Raw genomic sequence first — 23,905 nt, forward strand, 5'->3', positions numbered from 1 at the left:
TAGAATCAATAAATCCACTTCTATTATTATTAATGTTCACGTTAGTACTGATATATGTAAATCCACTTATATTATCAACACTTATATGCATCGTTTCATTTGGATAATATATAATCCTGTTTCCCCCAATCCCCACCTGTATAGGACATCCCCCTATAATACCCTCACCCAAAACACTCCAAGTAGTGCTAGTAATATCACACACAATCCTCCAGAAATTACTGACCCACTATAATAGACATATGTCCACAATCTCTAATTCGTGTCTCTGCGCCTCGGGTCGCTACGTAACAAACTATGTACAGTAGTTGTGTCCATCTCCTTCTTTCCTGAAATAAAAGCACAGACGCACACAACACCAAAAAAGGGAAAAACATACACAACATACTCTATACAAAATGAAAAAAAGAAATGAGAGGGGATGTGAGAGAGAGTCCACTTGGACGTGCCACCACACCAGTATCGCCCCTGGTCAGGCTGGTGAGGCAATCGGAGTACACAGACTGTTACCCCTAACTGATGTGCCAATATGCTCTCTGGAGGTACCCTATGAATGTCAGAGAGGTGAACCCAGTAGCATAATTCTTTCACTTTCACTGTGAGCGGGATACAAAACACCACCTTGTACAGTCCCTGGAACCGAGGATTGTTCCACCGGCGCACATAATTGCGAACATATTCCCCCAGAAGCAGTGTTCGAGTTTCTATATGCTCAGGATCTTTCCCCGTTGTCTCTGCAGCATCGGCCGTCTCTGCAGTCACAATCCTGGGAGGTGCAATCTGTCGGGAGGCACATTTAATGGCCCGAGTTAGTGTCATCAAATATTCCCTGAATTCCTCTCCTAACACTGCTGCAGCCCTGTGTGCATCAGAAACCCTTCTCACAGGGGACTCCCAGGCAGGTGTATATATCCAAAATATGAACACATTTATTACAAGGCCTTGGTGTGAGGGTGCCGCAGACACTGAGCTAGCAGTTTACCAAGTTTTGAGGGCCTCCTCGAAACGGTGGCAGAGACAGAGCAAAGGTTCTGTGTAAGGTGGTCAGCCCACTGGTTGGCCCAGTGACACTTCCAAGAAGGCTTACTTGTAGGTTTTGTTGAAGGTGCCGAGAATAGTTGGTCTCACTATTCTAATGGGTCAAAGCGTCTTTGCAGACCTTCTAGGACAACCAGATGCAGAGTGGCCCCACGGGACAACAGCAGGCTCAGGGTGCCAAACCTTCCAGTGGGTCACCAGCAGTTCCTCGACTCAGCTTCTTAGTTTCAGGATACTTGGATCCTATCCTTTGTTCAGTGAGAACTCCAAAGATCGACATGGTATGGGTGTTTGGTACCTCCTCTTATCCAGAGTCTCCTTCGTAGCAAAACGAAGAGGACACAATGGGAGATCTGCTCACAAACACACACTCAATACGTGGACCAATTATGGACCACGGTGGTCCCAGACATTCACAGTACTCCGGACTCTCTGGCACCCAGGATGTGTACTGGGGCCAGACACCCCAGCCCACATCCTGGAGGCACACCCAAGGCATGCAGAAGCCAGCGAAAGCTTGGCGTTTCGCGGGAAAATGCATGACCAAATAAGGACTGCCCCGGGTCGGCTCGACCTGGTGGCGGTGAAGGCACAAGACGGCCAAAGGGCAGGACAAAGAACCTCATGGAATGTCCATTTTGGAGCCAGGCCACCTATTCGTGCTATTCGGTAGTTGCGGTTTATCTGGCAGGAGAGGGTTAACAAATATGCTAAAAGATAGCTGCCACCAGTCCTGTCCATGACACATCTGCACATCTCCTAAAAAACCCTTCGGGAGAATCTATTGCCTTTAGAAATAACTATGAGACCCAAGTGTGCTGTATTGCAAGATACATTGCACACTTGTTACATGTTGCAGAAAAGTTGCAACAGTGGAAAAGGAGTAAGCGAAACAAAGTCTCCCAGTACTGACTGTGTTAAGGGCATGCCAGTTTCTCCATAAAATGTGAGCGGATGCCCAGAGGAGTGCAGCAGAAGGCTGTGCTCCCCTGGCAAAGTCAGACTAAGGTGTTTATACGGCAGCACAAAGGTGGAGGGGTTACACAACTGGAGGGAAAATTACATATAAAAATGAAATCTTTCCTAACAGCCAGTGACCACCTTGTGAGGTGACGGTTGATGATCTTTACTTGGCTGCGTGTGTAAACTGAAAACTGCCAGGGGCAAACAGTGCACCCAGTTTTTCTTTAATGTGGTGCGCAACTTGGATAACTTTCTCTTGAGGAGGCCATTTATTCTCTCCCCAATTCCATTGGCCTTTGGGTGATAAATTGAACACTTCCGATGTTTGATGCCAAGAAGTGCTGTAACGTGTTGGAATAACGCTTTGAAGAAATGTGTTCCATTGTCTGATTTTAAAACCTTGCACACAGGCCAGCACAGGAAAATGTCTCGCACTAGAAGCTTGTGCACACGGCCCTACTTTTACCCGCCTTGAGAAGGGACAGACCACCACAATAAGGTACCTGGATCCATTACAACCCTCACCCATATCAGCGTAGTTTATGTGTAATTCACGGAACGGCCCAGTATGTCTGGCAAAGGTGCCCTGTAATGTTCATAGTGTCATGCCTGAACTAAACCGTTAACTTGTGGTGCAATGTATGACCATTTCTGTGACGCTTTCTTGGAGGTGTGGTACAAACCAATCCTCATGTATCTCTGTGGCTATGTGTTGTTTCAAACTGTGAGACGAGCAGTGCAATTGTTCAAATGCTACTGCTAGCAGCTCCTGTGGCATTACTGTCTTCCTGGAGCTCTCATGCCTCCATAACAGATCTGTCAGAGACTGCTTACATCCTCTCTGTAACCACGACTCCTTTGCCCTCTCAGATGCCCATCCTTGTAGTTCAATAATCTGGGAGTTGGTAAAGGCTGTTTAAGGCACTGAATGCTCATCTGTTGGTGGGGCAGTCACAATGTACTCATTGGATATTTAACTGTCACATTGGCAGCTGCAATCCCCCTTGAGATTTCATTTGTCCTGTGAGTATGGGTGAGACACTTGATGACCGCCACAACAGATGGCTGTGATAACGCTTCTATCAGCATCTCTAACAGCACTGCATGCTGCACTGGTGATCCATATGCCCTCCGAAACCCCCTCCTCTTCCAACAGGAGAGACCAGGAAGTACCGTTGTTGTAAAATACGCTGAGTCAGAATATATTGTGTTGTGATGCCCTTGTCACGCACTCAGTGCTTTGATGAGCACCACAAGTTATGCCGTTGTGCAGAAAAATGCATAGGCAACCTTTTCATGACCACCATCTTGTACTCCCCTTCCTCGAGTGGTACCACTGTTGCCCCTGTCCGTCTCTGCCCATCCACCTGACCAATTGTCGATTACCCATCAATGAAAATCACTTCACCTTCTGCCAATGCAATATCCCTTGCTTTAGGAGTGTCATCCTCCTCCCCCTTGTATGGTGCACAGTCAGGCATGTCAGGTCCTCTGTAGTAGGCATGTCTGTTAAAAAGGTGACAGGATTGTATATCGGGAGTATCAGGAAAGGCCCTGTGTAATGTGTTCCATACCAATGCTCTAACTCCATTAAATGATACTCCATCAAGTGTGTTGTCCCCGAGGGTTACTCCCGGGTGAACCACACATCCCCAGCTTGATCCCCAATTACGGCAACCAATAGGCTCTTAAGATCCCTTATTGCTAGGGGCATCCCAGCCATTTTATTTGCAAACTCATATATCCACTTACTCGCCCCTGCTGTGAGCTGTGGGAGGGCCTTAATTAGTCTTTACCATTTGGGGCCAAGGCCCATACTATTTCCTCCCTTTCCCTTTATGTATTAGAAGCATCTGCATCTTTGAGCTACTTCCAACACCCTTCCTTGTAATTCCTCTTCACTTTACCAGTGCCATCCGGCTGGCCCTGTTCCTCTACCTTTTCCCTGCCCATAGACCTCCTGCTTGGGGGTATTTTCAAATGCCTCTTCACCCCTCCCTTCTTCTTCACTTGGATCCGCTGTGAACGCATCAGCATCCCCTTCCTCCACATCCTCTCCCAACACTGAATTCTCCTCTCCCAGGATAATCTACCCACCCAGGCTCCTTTCCTTCTCAACACCTACACGTCTTATACCTTCAGTATCCATCTTAAGCAGAACTTCCCCTGACTCTCCTGATCCTTCTCTCAATACACTTATATCCCTTCCTGTTACTGGGGATGTCTGTAGCCTTTTCAGTTCCGTTAGTAATCCTGTCAACCTATCCTTGAAATCCCTAGATCTGTAACCTGCTGATGCCGGTACTTCAGGCAGATGAGTATACGGACGTGGGGGAGTGGTAGCCTGTGATGTTACTGATGCTGCGGGATACCCTAGCACAGCAGAAGGGCTCCCTATTGCAGCAGTCCATAACTTGGATTAGTGTACCCTTCTGCGGGATATGTAGTCAAGAGATATAATTCCCTACCCCCCACTGGCACCCCACCTTCTCCTTCTCCCTTTCTGTACTTCCCATCTTCCTGTCTCTGTGCCTCCACTCCATTCCCTTGATTTGCTGCATCCTCAAACAAATGCCAAAGATTGAGAATTTCTTTTCTCTTCTGTAGCTGTTTCCCCTTATATTTTGCTACTAGAAATGCGGACCCATGTTTCAAAATACTCTTGTTGTGTGAGCCCAATCCTGGCCATGGGCATGGCATTCTCCCTCCTCCTTTCTCAGCAATCCACTGCTTATGATATTTATTCACCCTGTCATGATACAGTGGCAGGGTCTTGTACATGTGCTCTATCGGTGATCCCCCCCCTCCGTTGCTAGTGATGTCTATTTCTTACTAACCCCACAAAACTCACCTAACGTGCTGCACCCACTGCTGCTTGCTTGTAGCCACAAAAACAAAAAATCAACCTCCACCCTTATCACCCTCCCCTGAACCCACACCACTCCACAAGACCATCCAATACCACACCACACTGTGACACAGCCAATTACCGCCCCTTATAGGGCCTGATCCTTACCCACAAAGCACAAGCACAATAAATTAAAACAATATGCTAAACTAGCAATCACTACTTTTTCCAGGCCTATTACTTATATTAGAAACCCGTCCCTTTTTTTTAATGTTTCTCGTTTAAATGATATAATATCCTGTGGTACCACCTTCCCTCCCCTTCCAAGGAGGGGCTCCCTGTCTTACCTTTGCCTTACCGTATAATACTTTACCGAAACACTCCATTCATAATACAAATTTTATTAACCAATAACCCTACCCTCATCCACGTCACGTCGATGTCCTCGCTCTCCACATACTCACCCCTTTCACACTTCCCTTTGCATCTGTCCCCTATTTGTTATCGCTTACAAGAGTCTACTCATGTGTGCATGCTAATCCGAGCTCCTCCATCACGGGGTTCCAAACCCGCCCTGCATTCTCCTCAGAGCCTGGCCCTGCTTCAAAGAGCAGAGAGGACTTTTCTTAAAATGGCTCCTGCTAAACCACTCGAAACACATGTTTTTCATGGCCAGGCGCTGTAGGTGGGCGCGGCTGTTTTTGGAGAAGCAGCCTGGAAGCCTTTGTGGGTACGAGGTATGCTGGGATCACGTTGGGGTCACCATTTTAAGGCACACCCCTGAACGCTCACAATGGAGAGAATACAACCGGCTAGGGATGGAGGCCCAAGTCTTTCTTGTAAGGATAACAAGTTTTGATCTCACACGCAGGTGAGAGCAACAGCAAAGAATTCTGCTGCTAAGAACGTTCTGTCGAAAAGAGGTTCAAGCAGACACTTTTAAAGGTACAGAGTGTCATAATGACACAACAACATACAGTAAAAACCCACGTGGCTGATTGGATGGACCCTATACAGGTACTGCCTTTATCCATATGGGATGGCAGTTTATTGGTCCCAGCCCAGTCCGTCCATCTTCCATCATGTGGGTGTTGCAGAGCTCAGCTTCTTCTCACGCTGAAGGTCAGAAAAGAAATTAATTATATGCTTTTTTATCACTCATACTGTGCACTTGGCAGGCTTTAAGACGACACACAGGAAATTCTGGGGCACTCTAACCTCCACCCACATATTTCACTCACTTCCTCTGTGCCATTTGGCTCGAAGGTCTCCGCCCTCATTTTGAACTATAATTTATCCTTCACAGCTCCTCGCAATGCAACTCACATGATTGTCGCTTCAACGATATGCCCTGTCTATCCTGTTTGAACAGTTCAGGACTTGTTACTTTGAGTTTGGGGTGAAAGGGCACCTGGTGTCATGGAATTCAGGCATTTTAGGGTTTAGTCAGTTATATGGGTTAGAACTCGTGGTCACTCGGGAATGGGCTGCGTCATGCTTCGGACAACATGAGAAAACATGCACACCAGGGGACTATCCCTGATCATGGCCTTGTAGTGCACATTCCTCTTTGGTGAAAGACACATTTTTTGCAACACTTTCAAGGACAATTAATTGACGGTGTGGCGGGGGGGGTGCAAACTGTGCTCATGGGAGCTCAGGCATGACTGGAGATTTCTGTGGCCTGGCAAATTTGGGTCTAGTGCCTTCTATTCTACCTTTGATTATTAATATCTACGCAAAATAGCGATGCTGCACACGCCTTTAGCCACACCACATGGTTACACTATAATTGGTTATATTAGCATGGGGTCCTGCTGGACGTGAAGGTGCCCCTCTCACTACCCCCCTTAACCCGTGACTCATCGCAGTGCATTAAATGCATCTCACCTTACTGTAAAGCGCCAAGTGGGGGGGGGACTGCCCCCTTCCCAACAATAGTATCTCTGAGACTTCATCTTCACCCATCTGAACGAAACTGTGAGCTAAGAATGTGAATTTTCATGCAATTTGCATAGAGATGTGTAATAACCCAACACTTTTCAATTTTAAGGGAGTTGTTCTCCACTTGATTTTTTTATGTAGACAATAAATAAACCCCTAGTTTCCAGGATCTGTTTTCTTCTCTTTTTCGCCATAGGAAAGCTGCAGTGAGGGAAGCCTGGGGTTTGACAGGAAACGAAGACGGGGGCTCTCAACCATCACAATTCCTTAACAACACAGTATTTGGAGATTTTTTGATATTGAGAAATCTATGCTGGAAACACATGTTTGACACAGTGATACATGTGTAAAGGGTAGAACGAGGGAATGTAAATGTGTGCATCCATGAGATATACATTCAAATGCTCTTTATGCTTAGGGCACACTTTAGAATGGTGCAAGTCATAGGAATCACAAGCACATTTCATCACCTGCACCAATAAAGGCTTTGGGAATCTGTACCCAAGTTTATTGTAAAGGGGTCACTAAGTGTTTTGTAGTATTCTCATCGTGGGTCTGCATGGGTTATGACTTTACCACTACTATTTTCGTGACAGACATAACAGTGACAATTATACATATTGTTTCTTTTTATCGGCCAAATCATTCACACAACTCGCGCTATGTTGGCTGCACTGTTGCTTCAATACTGGTGTTAAAATAGCCTTTGAAGAAGCTGTTTACCATTTCATGTACTAGTCCTGCCCGTGAGCTCTGATTGGGAGAAAAGGGTGATGTAGGAGTTCCTCCAAGCTCATAGCAGTACTGATGCCTTTCACTCCCAGTAACAGCTATAGCTGTAAGGTTCAAAGCCTACCTGGGGAAACTGTGATAAATTGGGACCAGGGTTTGAAACTGGTCCAAGCCTCATCAACTGAGGGACCCCTAAATCAAATGGCTCCTAGGATTCTATCTACCCCACCAATGTTGCTTTTCATATTGTAAGTAAATAATAAATGTCACACCTGTGGCATTATTTAGTATTTATTTATTGTTTGGTTTTTATTTATCCCTTGCTTTTTCGGCATATGTTTTCTTTGTACTGTAATGTTGTGTGTGCAGGAAATAAGCACCTAAAATAAGTCTTTGTATATGTGTGCAGTGTTTATTTTTAATTGTTTGTTATTTATTCTTTGTGTTTATCCCCTCCTATTTTTACAGCACATATTGAATGCATGGGGCATACTAGTATGCACTATATACAATAGAGCAGGCAATCTATGGTATGCTTTTCGATAAGTACACAAGCCAACCCTTTGTGTTCACCCCTTGATCAGCTCTTCTCACTCAACTGTTCACACCTAACATAATTCTGTGGAGTACAGCTTTTAGCTCATCAAGCATACTGTGTTTGGCCCTACAGCACAATCCCAACTAGGTTCGGTGAAACAAACACACACACAAACGCTTGCACGTGCGCACGCGCGCGCGCACACACACACACACACACACACACACACACACACACACACACACACACACACACACACACACACACACACACACACACACACACACACACACACACACACACACACACACACACACACACACACACACACACACACACACATATTTTACCGTATGTTTTATTATCAGTAAACATACTGACGCAACCTGAAAGCAATCATACTGTGCATCTTCAAAATCACTTTTAAGCTGAACATACTGTGCCCTCCCATTGCTGCCCTCCTTTCTCTTACCCATTCACACACAACTGATTGAGAGATGACTTAACTAACACCCTGAGCACATTTTACTTGAACCTCCCCTCCGTTTGCTGTAAGTCTGCAATTAAACTGACTCATTGAGTACCAAATTACAGACAACCATTAATGTTTGGTGCTTTAATCAGGGCCTATTCACAATACCTATCCTGGGAAGATGGAAATTGCCCATGCGAAAAGGTGCAAACACCTTACAAGAGGCCAGAGGTGATGCCAAACACACTTCATGAAGTTAAGATCTTCGTATGAGTGGTGCACCCTCATCCCAAAGCCAACAGAACCCACAATTCAAAGGTACTGTAAGAAAGGTAACACATGAAAGCCATCCCAAACCGTAGAGCACAGTACAAGAAAGAGGTGCCAATAGAATATACAATAGTGTAACGTTCCAAGCAAGCCTAGATTTGGCTAACAGATGAAAGCACAGAACCCCTCATTCAACAAAGCCAGACAGTTACTTGAGACTACCAGCATTAATACGTTTCGTCCCTATACCATACTCTCTATGACACCATATGAATATTAGGAAGGGTGGCATTTCTTTAACTCTGTAGTTCTGTAAAGAAAATGTGACACTGTTTGTGGAGAGGGAATACAGAGTGTTGGAGGAGGTTGTATTTGAATCAGATTCCAACGGCTGCTCCTTAGTCAGAGGTGAATAACCTGTCAAATTCATAACCAAAGCCATATGCGAAAAGCCCGTGGAAGTGTACATAAGCATTAACAGAGACCCATAGGTGGGGACCTGATGCTTGAGCGCCCTGAGTAGATTTAGAAAAAGCCCCCCTCAAAATGTATGTGTAAAATGGAAAAATGTGAACAATATTTGCCTCTTGGCTCTTGAAGTTTCAGTTGTGTTTTACAGGCCAATTGTTGTGCAAAGTAACACTATTCAAAGGATAGAACATGTATTTCCTATTGAAGTTGTCATAATGGCTGAAGAGATGTTTCTCAAACAACAATGGTAGGAGCAAATATTTTTTTTAAAGAGTGAAACGGGATCTTGACTTGTAACACAGCACCTTTGGTTGGCCATACTAGAGGCATCCAGGCACTACATTTTTCATTTCAATAAATGTGGAAAAACACTCGTTGCACGTTGTTGCAGAGCAAAATATAAATGCGGACAAATACAGATTAAGTCACCCAAAGATAAGTAATACAGACTGAAAGGTTGAAAAACAAAATACCATACAACGGCCAGCTTTATTTATGCAATACGGATTTGCATAACTGAATCTGTTTTTGCAATAAGCTGACAACATGTCCTATAATACATTTGGCAACTTGGTACACACTGCACACAATACACACATCATGAGCTTGCTTGCTCCACTCTACTCCTCCACCTCTCCATGATTCCTTCCACTGTGCTCTAGCACCTTGAAGCATCTCTTGTGCTAGATGGAATTACCAATAAAGATCTCAAACCAAATAACCAGACAGACTCAAAGAATATAGCAATGCACTACTTAATTTTCAATTTAATAAAGCAGGGAAAACTGGCAGACATCCAAGTGATGCTCTCACACTCACAAACAAACTTGATTGCACAGAGGACTTATACCCCAATATGTGTCATTTATGATGTCATCCTACGTGGCAAACTGCAAAGCTTATTGACAGGAGGGATTGGTAGAGGAACATATCTACTTATAGAAAACATATGAGTAAGTTCTTCATTGCCTGCCCCTTATCTGTAAGACATGCCTCAAACTACCAATAAATATGTATAATACTGATTATAGCAGACAAAGTGGCAGCAGATGGATCTATGCAACATTGCATAGCAGGCTGCCCCATATACCCAATCATTGGTTATCATTGCCACCCAACCTTGGCCATTTGAGTCACCTAGCAGCACGTAAGTGAAACGAAACCGATGTGCTTGAGTCACATCAGATTACTCCTCACTTTCCCAATTAGTCCATCATTTCTCATGAGTCCAACCATGAGCCAAAGGTTTCTGTCAGTAGTTGACCTTGTATTCTTCTTTCTGTTCTGGGACATTTGATGGAGTATAAGTACATCTCTATCTTCAACCGAGGCTTAATGAATAGCCCTTGTTTTCAACTTCTTTAAGGGAATTATGTCTCTCATTCATGGCTTCTCCGTCTGCCTCCCTATGTGCTCTTCAATTATTCCTTGAAATATCATCCTTGATCTCAGGCCAACACAGACTCCTCTTTATTTTGCACACAAGACTGTTTTCCAGCATCTCCTAACTCTGCAGCCCTGATCTGTCTCTGAGGTAGCTGGAGCAAATCCTTACACAAGCCCACATCCATCCCCCTATCATGGCCGTCCTTGCCACGTTATATTTTCCTCTATGGCAAGCTTCTATATGTCTCTTCTATCTTGCATTACTGCGTATTTACACGTTATTGGTTAACAAGTTACTTTATCTTCTTTTGCAAACATGATTACTTTATCATGTCATACATGTTTCTCTTATTCCATATCGTTTCAGTATATCCTCATATATCTTCTTCATGATATCACTCTGGCCTCATCAGACTTCACTAAGCATTACATGATGTCCACTGGTGCGTGCAGACATCCTTCCACTCTTTCAGTGCGTGGGTACATTTGGTATGGTTGCCTGAGTGCATATTGTCTCTCATACACTTGATGCGTCTTAGGGACAACACAGGGGGTCCCACATACATCTCTTCTCCTGCTGTACCAGTATGAGGCAGTGAGGGTGTGGGAGTTAGGATAAATGCACCTACATGCTCCTCCACACCACCACCACCTCTTTAAACCTGCCTCAGTGCAATTGTCAAGCACTACAGTACACTTCTGGGTTATCAGTGGACATCAGCAGAGGCGTTGCTAGGGAGGAGGGCTTAGGGGGCTATAGCCCCAGGTCTTTTGGTTGTAGCCCCGGATCGCAGCTCCTGGGCTACAACCAAAAGGCTAGCTAGTCCCAAGTCCCAACAGATCCCACATTAGCGCAGCCCCAAGTGCCAACAGACCCCACATTAGCGTAGCCCCACATCTTTTCCAGAGCTAGCAATGCCCCTGGCCTTCAGAGATATCAGTGTCACTTAACTCTGTGGGTTGTGGGTTATTCAGCTCCCCAAAGGTGATCCTCTGCTTTAGTCCTAGACAAAAATGGCCCATTGACAAGGTATGAATTCACGTCTTTGCAAGCCATACATGCACATCCTAATCACGTCTCACGGAAAGAAGAACCTGTGTGTGAACATTGACTGGCCTGGGCACTGTTTTTTTTCAACTTGTTTTTTATTGGCATTTTCATAAGGTAAACAAAACAATGCATGTAACTAATACCCCAACTCTCCCCACCGCCTTCTCCCCCCGACCAAAGATTCGAGAGTAGTCCAGTGTTGCAACGCTTCTCCGAAAGTTGTCCAAGCCACCCCCCTCCCCCCTACAGAGCCCTTATCGGTTCGAATGAGCTGACTTGGCCTGCCCCTTCATGCGTCTGCTTCATCGGAGGCATCTATTATACCCAAGAGTCGCATGCTCCGCGGGCACCACCGCTGCATTGTACCATCCACCAGGTATTAGAGTCGAGAGTCCCAGTCCGGCCTGAACCTCAGGTAGTCTCCCTGTATTGAGTAAGTAAGCCACTCCAGCGCCAGCAGTGACCACATCTTTGCCACCCACTCATGGTCCTGCGGTGGGTCTTTCGCTTTCCATCTGCGAGCTAGGACCATAGTAGCCGCCATCAACATTATTGCGTAAAGCTTGCCATCCGCCTTAGTCTTAATCAATGCTAGGGACCCCCCTAAGCCCAGTATCGCCAGCCCTTTGTTCCCCGTAATTAAGTCCCAAAACTTGTGTAAGTGCGTCCCATATCCCCGCCAAGTAATTCTCAAGTTTTGTGCACTCTCACCATAAGTGCTCCCAAGTACCCTCTGAACCGCATTCTCTCCAGCAAAGAGGGGATACCCCGGGGTACATTTTGTGAAGTTTGGAGAGGGTCATGTGCCACTGGGTATGCAGCTTCATCCACATCTTCCTTATTCGAAGTGTTCTTGATAACTTTGGTATTTGCTTCCATAACCAACTCCATTCGTCGCCTTCAATAGCGGACCCCATAGCTAGTTCCCAGTTCTTCACATAGACTTGCAGTGGTTGGTCCTCTCCTGCTTTCTGGTGCTTATATATGGGTGTGATCAGATGCTTATCCCCCGATTCCCTGCTGGGATATCTTTCAAAGGGGGTTTGTTGTCGGGTTGCGGCTTGCTTTATGGTGGGATGGGTGAGCCAATGTCTAAGCTGACAGTAGCGGTACCTTTCCTTTTCATCCAGCGTGGTCCGTTTTACACTGTTCAAACTGCTTTACCTGACCCTCCTCTAACATGCCCCGTACCATCCTGCACCCCCCTTGATGCCAGCGTTGAAACGCAGATGTGTTGTGGCCAGAAGCGAACTGTGGGTTATTAAATAGTGGGGTGAAGGGCGATGGAAACGACGTTAGGTGGGCTTGTTGCACCGCCTCATCCCAGGTACTGGCTACCAGGGCTAGAATTGCACTGCTATACATCCGAGATGGCCTGTCCTGTTTCAGCTTCCACAAGAACCCTTCAATGTCCTCCCCCAGGACCGCCCTGTCCATGGGCCTGGGCACTGGTTTTTAATTCACACAATTATAAGTAGTTGATACCTACACAAATTATTTCAACCTGCCCATGGCAATTTGATAGAACGAAGGACTACTTCAAATATGCAAACAAGTGTATATCAGTTGTGCTATTGTTTTCAGACGTGCAAACAGATACAACTAAATAAAAATAATAAAGGACAAATACCAAAAAAGCATGAAAGGCTGTGACTCGGAGGTGGATGCTTGCCCCACACCACTACCAACACTGTGACCATGCGACCCGAGAAGCGTAGTTGAGCATTAACACATCACCCTATGTGAACATGCACTCTGGGTGAAACCTTAGGCATGGAGGATGCGACTTCCATCTGGTGCCACACCATGAAGAGCGTGGGAAAGTGCAGTTTCTTTTTAGGTAAATCGATGATTAGAAAACTAAATACATGAAGCAGAGGTCATACTCAAACAGGCAGCGGGTCTCGTTCGTGCAAAAGCTGCATTGTCAATATTTCAAAACTGGATGACAAGCACCATATACTAAAAATACCCTACATTTAAAAAATGAGGGATTGAAATGCATTTGGAAGAGCATGGGCTTTTTGTGCTGCTGTCCAATGGTGACAAAACCCATTTGAGGTTATTTCATATGGTTTTTGACATGCATGTGAAGGAGGTGAATTAACACATCACTTCAATTATGGGACAACGCATTTGTTTTGGAATGCGGGGAGCCAACCCTATTTTTCAGCTCCATCCTGTGGTTGATGGTAAAATTACTGGGAAAAACCCCAGCCTTTTTTAGAGTATTTCAACCTGTAATCGTGTGGTAGGTAAAGCATTTAACATTTACAAAATGCCACCTGAGATGGAGTCTTCTCTTCTCATATTGTGGATGCTGGCCGTATTCTTAAGTGGGGGAACACATGCCAACATTTAGCCAAGTTATTTTAGTCCCATAACAAATAGGAAAACCATTTTCCCACAAAGTTAATGCTACTATTAAGACCTAAAAAAATAATTACTATTACACCCAAAACTGATCGTTTTCCTTGTGCGTGCATTTTCAATGTTTCTCAGGTATGCACAGCAATGATAGCTTTTTCAGCGAACATCCTAGAGATATCACATTTGACTTTGTTTAAAATGTGTAATGACAACTTGCAGCTAGATAGCAGACCATCTGTTTTGCCTTTTGACCCCTGAAATCGAAACTATTAGAGCAACTTGATCTGATTAACTTCTCCTTTGACTGTGTCAGCATAACCAGTATTTTCAGACTTACCGTGAAATTCCTCACAAACAGAAGTTTCACTGATCTGTTTAGGGCAATAGTACTGCTCAACCTCCAAACCAGTATGAAAAACAAACATCTCCAAATAAAACTTCAAGGTGTCAGTCCTCATTTCCATGTTTTACTGATAGGCAATGACCAATTTGTAGAGATCTAAAAATGTGTTTTATGAAGAATCATGTTCTATCAAAAACACAAAACATAATACCACAGTTCTACACTCCTACAATTTCCTAACAAAGTTGAGGCTTGTTACATGCAGGCACTACCTTACAGTAGCACACACTGCTGCCTGACCAACAAACTCTACTAAGTGGTGACTGTTATATCTCGTGTACACAATCTTTACTGTATATGTTTGTGAGCATGGCTGCCACAGAGAAATATTATTTTATCATTATTATTAGAATGGTATTTATTGAGCACCTTTGCATAGGTATACAATAACGATACATAACAGAGCGCTTTTCAGAGGTAACAACAGAAAGAATATACAGGGGGCAGTAGGATACAGAAGGGCACAGAAGAGGGCTACATCTGTACTGGGTGGCGGGTAGCAGAGGCGTGGGCGGCATTTAGCGAGAGACGACATGATGTCCTAGGTGTTGAGGAGGAGGAGAGACTCCTTGAAGAGGTGGGTCTTGAGTTATTTTCTGAATTATAGGAGCGTAGGGGCGAGTCTGATGCTGATGGGGAGAAGGATCCATAATCTTGGCGTGTAGGCAGAGAAGGCTTGTTATCTGGTCCTTTCCTTTTTGCAGAAGCAGATTTCAAGTCTGCACATGTCCTGGCTTCTGTTGGTGTGCTGTCCACTGGAGATGCTAAGTTTCTCCACAAGCTAGCAGGGTCACTTGAGGGTGACTGCCTTATACATGATGCAGCAAGACTAGAAGGTGATTTGTGCATGCAGTGGGAGTCAGTGAAAGTCGATGAGGGTCGGGGTGGTGTGGTTGTATCTTAGTAGACTCTTCATAAGGTGTGCAGCCATATTTAGGACACTTCTCAGGGGTACAAGGGAGGATGAAAGGAGGCCTTTGAGGAGTGCATTGCCCCCATCCAGTGGAATAGGATCAGTGCTTGAACTGTGGATTTAAAGCTGTCCAGAAGGAGGAAGGGCTTGATTTTCCACAGGAGGGAAAGCTGACACCAAAAGGTCTGGGATTTCTTTGCTTTGTGTGTCTTGAAGGAGGGGTGTTTGTCAGGTGGTGAAACGGAAGGGACTTGGTGCAGGAGATGAGCTCGGGTGTGAAGCCCTCAGAGTTCATGTTTAATAGCCAGGTCTGTATATCTGGGTGTTCAGTGTTGTTGGTGAGGAATAGAAATGTGGACCTGGAGCGATTGAGCTTCAAGTATGCACTGGACATCCACGACTGGATCGGAGAGAGGCAGGTTTTGAGCCTATGGATGTCCTTTATGCAGTTGATCTTGAGGTATAGCTGTGTGATGTCAGCATATTGGTGGATGCCGTGTATGGCTAGGAGAGCTTCCAGTGGCTCCATGTATAAATTGAAGATCACTGGGGCGAGGACTCCACAAGTGATGGGTAGCATTGACGATCTAGAGGAGTCCATGTCCATCTCAACAAACTTCTAGAGGTTGGTGAGGTAGGACTTGAACCAGAGTAGGACAAGGTTGCTGATCCCCATGCGCCGATGTAGGGTGTCCATAAGCACCTGGTGGTCTACTGTTTCAAAAGTGGTGAGAGGTCGAGTAGATCTAGGAGGCAGGGGTGGCTGTCATCAAAGATGTTGAGGCCGTCGTCCACCACCTGTATGGTTGCTGTCTCCGTGCTGCATCTGGTTCTGAACCCTGATTGGTAGGTTTGAAGATGATTGTTGGTGTGGACGTGTTGCTGCAGTTGTGCATCTACCACTTTCTCGATGATCTTACCTAGGAAGGGAATATGGATGATAGTTACCTAGGTTTTCCTAGAGTGGGTTTCTTTAATAAAGGGAGGCTTTGTCCTATGTTTAGGGTCAATGGGAAGGTGCCTTGAATTAGGGAGCTGTTGATGATCTCCAGGTAGGGAAGGAGAGATTCTGCAGGGAGGGTCTTGAGGATGGATACTGGAAGGATGTCGTCTGTATACAATGTGGCTTTGAGGGCAGCCAGAGTTTCTACCAGGTCCTCTGTCGAGAGTGTCTTGAATGTTGTCCAGTGTGTGGAGATTCTGCAAGGAGATACGAGAGGTTTGTCTGTTGATGCTGAGGTGGTATCAATGTGCTGGCAAATCTTGTTAATTTTGTTGATGAAGGTGTTGATGGCAGTGGATTTTTCGATGGAGTCTGACATGGCAGGGTCGGGTAGCCAGTTGACGCAGTGCTTGACCACTTTGAAGAGGGTTCTGCTTTTGCTGTCAGCTTCTGCTATGGTATTCTGATATTAGGAGTCCTTGGCAGTGTTGATTAATTATCAGCAGGTTGCTCAGTGTTCCGTGAGGAGCGCCAGGTCGGATGCGGTCCTAGAGTAGTGCCATATGTTCTCTTGTTTCCCGATGACTCTTTTGCTTGGGTTGAGTTCTTGTGTTTACCAGGATGCTGACAGTTTCTGTTTGCAGGTGTTTTGTTTCTCAGCCTCCATCAGAAGATGGAGGCTGAAACAGTGGCATTGAGTGCTTCCAGTAGAGAGTCGTAGTTTGGTTGGGGATGTTCGGTCCATGTAAAGTCGAGGTTGGTAAGGTCTTCAGTGAGGGAAGTTCTTGATGGACCTGAGGGTTTGTCTGATGGGTTTCTGCTGGGAGTGCTTCACTGGGGTGGTGTGCAGGATATTGAAAGGCACGGCTAGGTGGTCAGACCAATCAAGCGGGAGAGAAGAGCTGCAGTGGAGGGAAGACAGCGCAGTGATGATCAGGTCAAGGATGTAACCTTTCTCCTGTGCTGGGTTTTTCATGTGCTGGGTGAGGCTGAGGGTGTTGAGAAGGCAGAGGAGAGCTTCATTCATCGGTTTGATGGCCTTGTTGCCTGCAAGGTTGAAGTCACCTAGGAAGATGTTGTTGGTGTGCGTGAGAACATGGTGATGACCAGGACAGTGAAGTCTCTGATGAAGGCGGTGTTGGGTTCCGGTGGTCTGTAGATGAGATGGAAGGTGAATGTGTCCATCCGGGAGAGCAGGAAGTTTCAGTAGAGGACTTTGAAGGAGCCAATGTTGTCAACGTAAAGTCTGGTGCATGGCCACAAGATCTTGTGGATGACTGCGATGTCTCATTCAGATGGACTCTGTGTTGGATGCTGTAGCCGTTGGGGACAAGGACATCTAGGATGTGGGTGGAAGTGGGCATAAGCCAAGTCTCAGAGATGAGGATGGCATTGTGTGTATTGATGAGGTGGGCGATGATTGCTTCATGGATGATAGCTGAGAAGACATTGGTGAGCATTAACTTCTGTGCTGTGGACAGTGAGGGGGTGCTGATGTGCGTGGGGCTGATGTGGAGGAGGTTGCTGCATTGTGGTGCCCATGCCGTAGAAGAGGGGCTATGTCATAGACATTGGCGTTCCCTGGTGATAGTGGGATGGCCTGTGGGGATGGAGGGAAAAACACATGTCAGCGTACGCTTATCTACCCCTGGATCCTCCCGGTCCGAACAGGTCCAAACAGGAACTGCTCTTTTGTTTGCCTGCTCAGCAATTCAGACACCTTTGCGAGCGATGCCCAAGGCAGGACTAAGATGGTAGGTGGGCCTTAGACCACGTGACCTGGATCCACTTGCACCTGCTCCCCAACTGCAAAGGAAAATAGGCTGATGGGCTGCTTTAGTAAGGGGAAAAGGCCAGCAAAACAGGAAGGCACCAACAGTTAAAAGTGATGGGCCGGTGGGTGGAGCTTAGGCCATAGGATGTAGATCCACTTGCACCTGCTCATCAAATGCCATAGTGTAATGTTGTGGAAGGATCCCAAGATGGAGTGCAGGCTGGTAGAACTTGAATGTTTGGATTTGAAAGATGAAGGTTGAAGGAGGTGGAAAGATGGGAGATGGAGAGCTGGGGCTGCTCTAACTTTATTTGCTAAATAAACCTCTTTTGGAAGTTACTCACTGTGCCTGGGTGATGCTTAATACTGGCGATGATGATCTGGAGTGGTTACCCTGCAGCAGCACTGGCGTCTTCTTTGGCCCACCATGCATGTTTTATATCGGCCAGCTCACCTCCACGTTAACTCTGAGACATCGTCTGATGCTGGTTTTGCTGATGGAGGGACCATGAACACACAATCCTTTCACTACTGGCAGAGCTTGTGGGGTCTGGAGCTAGTGTTGTCAGGTGCTCTGAGCAGAGATCCGGTGTGCACAAGTTTCAGGGAATGGAAACAGGGTGCCGGTGAGTGGCAGTGCAACAAGCTCAATGGACCATGGCAGTGTGCATACTGTGGATACACGGTAGAAGAACTTCTCGCTTCTGCAGGCCACAGTCAACGGTGACGTACATGTCTGAGGATCATTGTATGTCTGTCAAGGGACATAGTATCTGATGAGCGTCCATTAAAGAAAATAACCCTGCGCTATGTTCTACATGGTGGCCATCTTGATGCATGTGCTGGTTAACATAAGAAATTTCACGGCAGACATCTTTACAGGTTTTGCTGAAATATTTCTTCAACTTGAAACACATGCTAGAGTGAAACTTTGTGCAAGCATCCAGTGACCAGTGAAATAGAGGGTGACTGGTGAAGATTGGAATGGTGAGTTTACCAAGTCCTCTGCTGTTTTAACAGTTGCAAAGTGTGTCGTCTATAAAGCGAGATGATGGAAAGATGGTTTTCTTCACTACGTGCATGGAGTATATGGTACAACATTTGAAGCTGATAGGAAGGACTCACCGCTGTACCACTGTCTATGACATGAGAGTCAAACTGTGTATCAAAGTTTGCCGTAATTGCCTGAGGCGGAGTGTAAAGACTTGAATCTATTTGAAGTGAGCATAAAGAAGTTGGATAAACACTATATAGTGAAGGACAACAAGATTTTAGCACTGTGTCACTTTGCCACCAGGGAACAAAAAGTGAATGAGTGCATAGAAGAATGTGTTACTGCTCTCAGGGGGCTGGTGATAAAATGTGGGTTTGAACACTAAAGAGAGGAGCATTTATGTAATCAACTGATGATCAAATGTAACAATCAAAAGATTAGAATGGCTTTGTGGAGAGAAGGTGATATCATTTTGGAAAAATCAATCAAGTTTGCGAAGATTGTGGAACATATGGAAACATGTAAAAAAGAATTGGACGGAGATCGGCGTCCAGCGCCACATGATAATGTGATTGCTTTGGGTTGGGCAGAAAAGATAAAGAGTGTGAAGTAGGGAGAAAAAGAGGTACCTAAACCGATGGTCAAGAAGAAATATGATCAGAAGCCGAGGCAGTAGGGAAGACACATCTTCAATAATAACTGTTATCACTGTGGGAGTGCTGATCATCTTGCAAGTGATAATGAGTGTTTTGCGTTTAATGATGAGTGTCGCAACTGTGTCAGGAAGTGGCACAATACTAGGTGCTGCAAGCATTGGTCATGTGGAGCTCCAACCAGCCATGAAGTAACATTGTCACTGGGTGTACTAAGAGCAAGATTGAGAAATGAGGAGGTAGACTGTGGTTAATGCTGTTGACTCCCATACAAGACGAGCAAAACCACATTCTATGGTCAGTTTGAACCGTGTTGGGGTCAAGATGTTAATTGACAGTGAGGCTGACTACGCGTTCTTGAGTGCAGATAAAGGGAAGGAGAAATTGGACGGTTGTGTATTGCAGGAGAGTAGTGTGGCTGTGCATGCATATGGGAAAGCATCTATAGATATAGAATGAGAATTGGAGGCAACTCTGGGGTTTAAGAATAAGACAGCAAAGGGGTATGTGCAAGTTACCAGAAGAGAGGTGAATTTGCTGTCATGGGATGCACAGGCAGATTTGGGGATTAAATTGGATCCTGAGCATCCTGATCAATTTTTCACTGTAGAATGTGTACCCAAGGAGGGAGAGATAGAGCGAGATATCAGGCAGTGGTACCCTGAAGGATTTGCTGAGAACACAGGATGATTAAAGGGGTTTGGGCGTAGTATCAAGTTGAGAAGTGATGCTGAGCTTGTGAGAGTGAATATGAGAGTGGCGCCAGTGACAATGAAGGATGAGATAAAGAGGTGAGATGACTAAAAGAAAAATTGATTATAGAAGAGGCAGATGTTGCATATTGGGCGAGTCCTGTTGTAGTAGTGTTTATGTGTGCTTATGTTTATGTGTGCTTATAATGCGCTGAAGCCCACGGGCATCAGGGCGCAGGTACAGATAACAAACAGGTAGATACATTACAACTCATGGAGCCATAGGCTAGCAATGCTGAGATGTCATAAGACCCTAATTATTGAAACAAGTGTGTTTTAAAAAGTTTCCTGAAAGTGTGGTAGCTCTCTTCTAGCCAAAGCTTGAAGGGCAGTTTGTTCCAATAAGTGGCAGCTTGCACTGGAAACGATCTGCCTGAACCATTGGCCCGGTTGAAATTCGGCAAGTTGAGCAATCCCTGCTTGGCTGATCTTAGCAGGTGCCTAGGAACGTACCCGGAAATATATTTCTTAAAATAGTTCAGTGCTGCCCCAAATAGGTATCTGTGCACTATAGTCATGGATTTAAATATTATTCTGTCCTCAATTCTCAGCCAGTGTAGGGATTTCCTTCCTGCCGTTACATGATTGCGGTTCTTGATCCCCTTAACTACACAAACTGTGTCTTTTTCCATTATTTAGCATCCCTCTATTTCCTTCTTGTGAGCTCCAAGTAACAGGGCGGTACCATAATCCACTCGTGACAAGATTGTAGCCCTAGCGATAGTGGCCGTGAGGAAGAGTAGTGGATTAATGTGGTTGTGTATGGATTTGAGGGAATGGAACAAGAATGTGGTGCCAGATAGGTTTCCATTGCCTATGATCAATGATAGGATTTAAGGTATAGTGGGGTTGGGGTTGTTTTCTATAGTGGATCTAAAATCGGTTTATCATGAGGTTAAGTTGCACGTGAGTCCAGTAGCTTTGATAACATTTGTAATTCCTTTTTGTTTGTACAGGTACAAGTACAAGAAAATGCTGTTTGGACTTATTTCATCTGTGAGAGTATTCCAAAGGGTGATGGATGAGTTGTTGGGAGGCTTGGTAGGAGTGCACTGCTATCAAGATGACATTTTGGTGTGGGGGATAGATATTGTAGAACATGACAAGAGGTTGAAAGAGGTGTTGAAGATTTTTGTGGAGTAGGTTTGACAATGTCGACCGAGAAGTGCAAGTTGTGGAGGAAGAAGGTGGACTATCTAAGTTGTCAGGAGAAGTGGACAGACCAAAGTTTGATGTGGTGGAGGAGGTAAGGAGAATGAAGCCCCCATCGAATGAAGGGGAAGTGTCGTCATTCCTGGGTATGGTTGAGTACTTCAGAAAATGTATCAAGGATCCGGCCAGCAAGTCAAGGTGCATGAGGAATTTAACAAGCAAGAATGTGAAGTTTGTTTGGGATGATCATTGTGAAGAAGAATTTGCAGTGATAAAGCGTAATTTAATAGAGGCTGCGGTGTTGCAAGGATTTGATAATGGAGGAAATGTGTATTTGTTCACGGATGCTAGCGGGAATGGAGTGGGTTGTGTTTTGATGCAACCGAGTGCTGGGGAAATAAATACTGTGGCATTTGCTTCATGTGCATTGATGGATGCAGAGAAGAGGTATTCAGTGTTGTAGAGGGAGGCTTTAGCATGGGGGGGGATATTTGATAAATCCAACATGTTTATCTGGGCATTGTCATTCATGATAGTGAATGGTCACAAACTATTCCTAGTAATATTTAGCAAGAGAAGACTTGATGGTGTGTCGAGGAGGATTGCCCATTCGATTACGACCATGCAGGGGTTGAATTATAAGACTGAGCACATTGATGGTAAGATGAATGTGATGACTGATGCTCTGTTTAGAAGCACAGATCAAAAGTGGGATTGTGAAGTAGGGGAGTAGTGTGAGAGTGAGGAGGAACATAGGAGGTGTTAGTGAATACCTCTGTGATACAAAAGGGAACATGGTCAGAGTGTTGTGAGGAGGATGAATGTTATCAGAAGGTAGAGGAGTTTGTGAGTGTGGGGTAGCCCAGAAATGAGTTGAGTGAGGAGCTTAAGGGATATCACTGAGTGAGGATTGAGTTAGGCATGGGAGGAAGTTTGTTGGTGACAGGACATAGAGTTTTGGTTCCTGAAGGAATGAACGGGAGACTAGTGGAAATTGCACATGAGGTTCACCTTGGAGTGAAGTAGACCAAGTCATTCATCAGGGAGGATTATTGGTGGCATGTTATGTATGGAGATATATAGATGATATTGAGGGATTACGAGGAGTGTGGTGTGAGTGATAAGGTGTTGTGGACCAGGACTCTTCCGATGTGTGTTCCACAAGTCCCTGGTGTTGTATGGATGTTGCGGCAGCCGATATTATGAGTCCATTGACTGTGAGGAGGCCCCAAGAAACTATGTGGTAGTGTTGGTGGATGTTGTATCTAAGTAGCCTGAGGTGTGTATGAGGAGCGAAATCAGTGCAAGGAAGATAATACAGCTTCTAGAGGCAGTTTTCTGGAGAGAGGAGTTTCCAAAAAGGCCAATAACTGATATTTGTGCACAGTTTGTGAGTAGGGAGTTTGAGGAGTTTTTGGAAGAAAATGGAATTCAGCATGCTGCAAATGCTTTATACCATCTGAAAGGTAATACTGTGGTAGAGAGGTTCAAAAGACCATTAATGGATGCAGTAGGAATTGCGGCTGCCACAGGAAGGGATTGGGTAATGTGCAGTTCTGGAGAGAGTACTCCAATATAGGCCTGCACCGATGGCACAACTGGGTTGTCTCCATTTGAGAGTTTGAGAAGAAGGAAGGCTATTACCAGGCTGTGTCCTGGATTGTTGAATTGGGCAAGTCTGGTGAGAGTTGATGATGTGGAGGAGAGTTGAAAGGATAGGGACATGGGGAATAGGGAACACCACCTAAATTAAGTTTTACATTGACCTAGACTTAACTTCAATGAGGGTATATCCAGGGCTTCCCGAGCATCCCACAGAGGCTGAATGCAGCATTTTGTATTGTGTTTGGCAGAGAGGGTTTACTCCATGCAATCATCATGTGCCTAGTTGTTACTGCTGCTCTAACCTTAATTGTCCTGATAAGAGAAAACTACCACCTGTCCTGACGAATCGTATTTTACCATTATGAGGTCCCATCTAATTTATTATTCAATTTTTACAATCTCAGTTTCTTTAAAAAGATGAGGAACAAATTTAGCATTATTTCACAATAGACTCTCATCCTCACACTGGTTTATTGTTGCGCTGTATAACATTTTGTAGGTTTGAGGTTTGCATATGTTTTTATTGAGAACAAGAACTCCGGTAATAAACACCATTTTTATTATGTTTCAAAACAGGTCCAGGTTTGCCTATTTTCACACTACACCGTGGAATTGATGACAAAGGTATTGTTA

General features: G+C 45.1%; 1 protein-coding gene across 1 annotated transcript in view; it reads left to right on the forward strand.

Moving 5' to 3' along the window:
• The window catches only part of FAP (fibroblast activation protein alpha), a 1,146,500-nt gene that overhangs the window by 594,832 nt on the left and 527,763 nt on the right, over window positions 1-23,905 (forward strand). The window contains exon 17 of the mRNA XM_069616321.1: window positions 23,849-23,896. Within this exon, the coding sequence (XP_069472422.1) occupies window positions 23,849-23,896 (48 nt within the window). The remainder of the gene's footprint in view (window positions 1-23,848; window positions 23,897-23,905) is intronic.

The sequence above is a fragment of the Ambystoma mexicanum genome, chromosome 9 (genome assembly GCF_040938575.1).
Source record: "Ambystoma mexicanum isolate Mex_15411 chromosome 9, UKY_AmexF1_1, whole genome shotgun sequence".
Classification (NCBI taxonomy): domain Eukaryota; kingdom Metazoa; phylum Chordata; class Amphibia; order Caudata; family Ambystomatidae; genus Ambystoma; species Ambystoma mexicanum.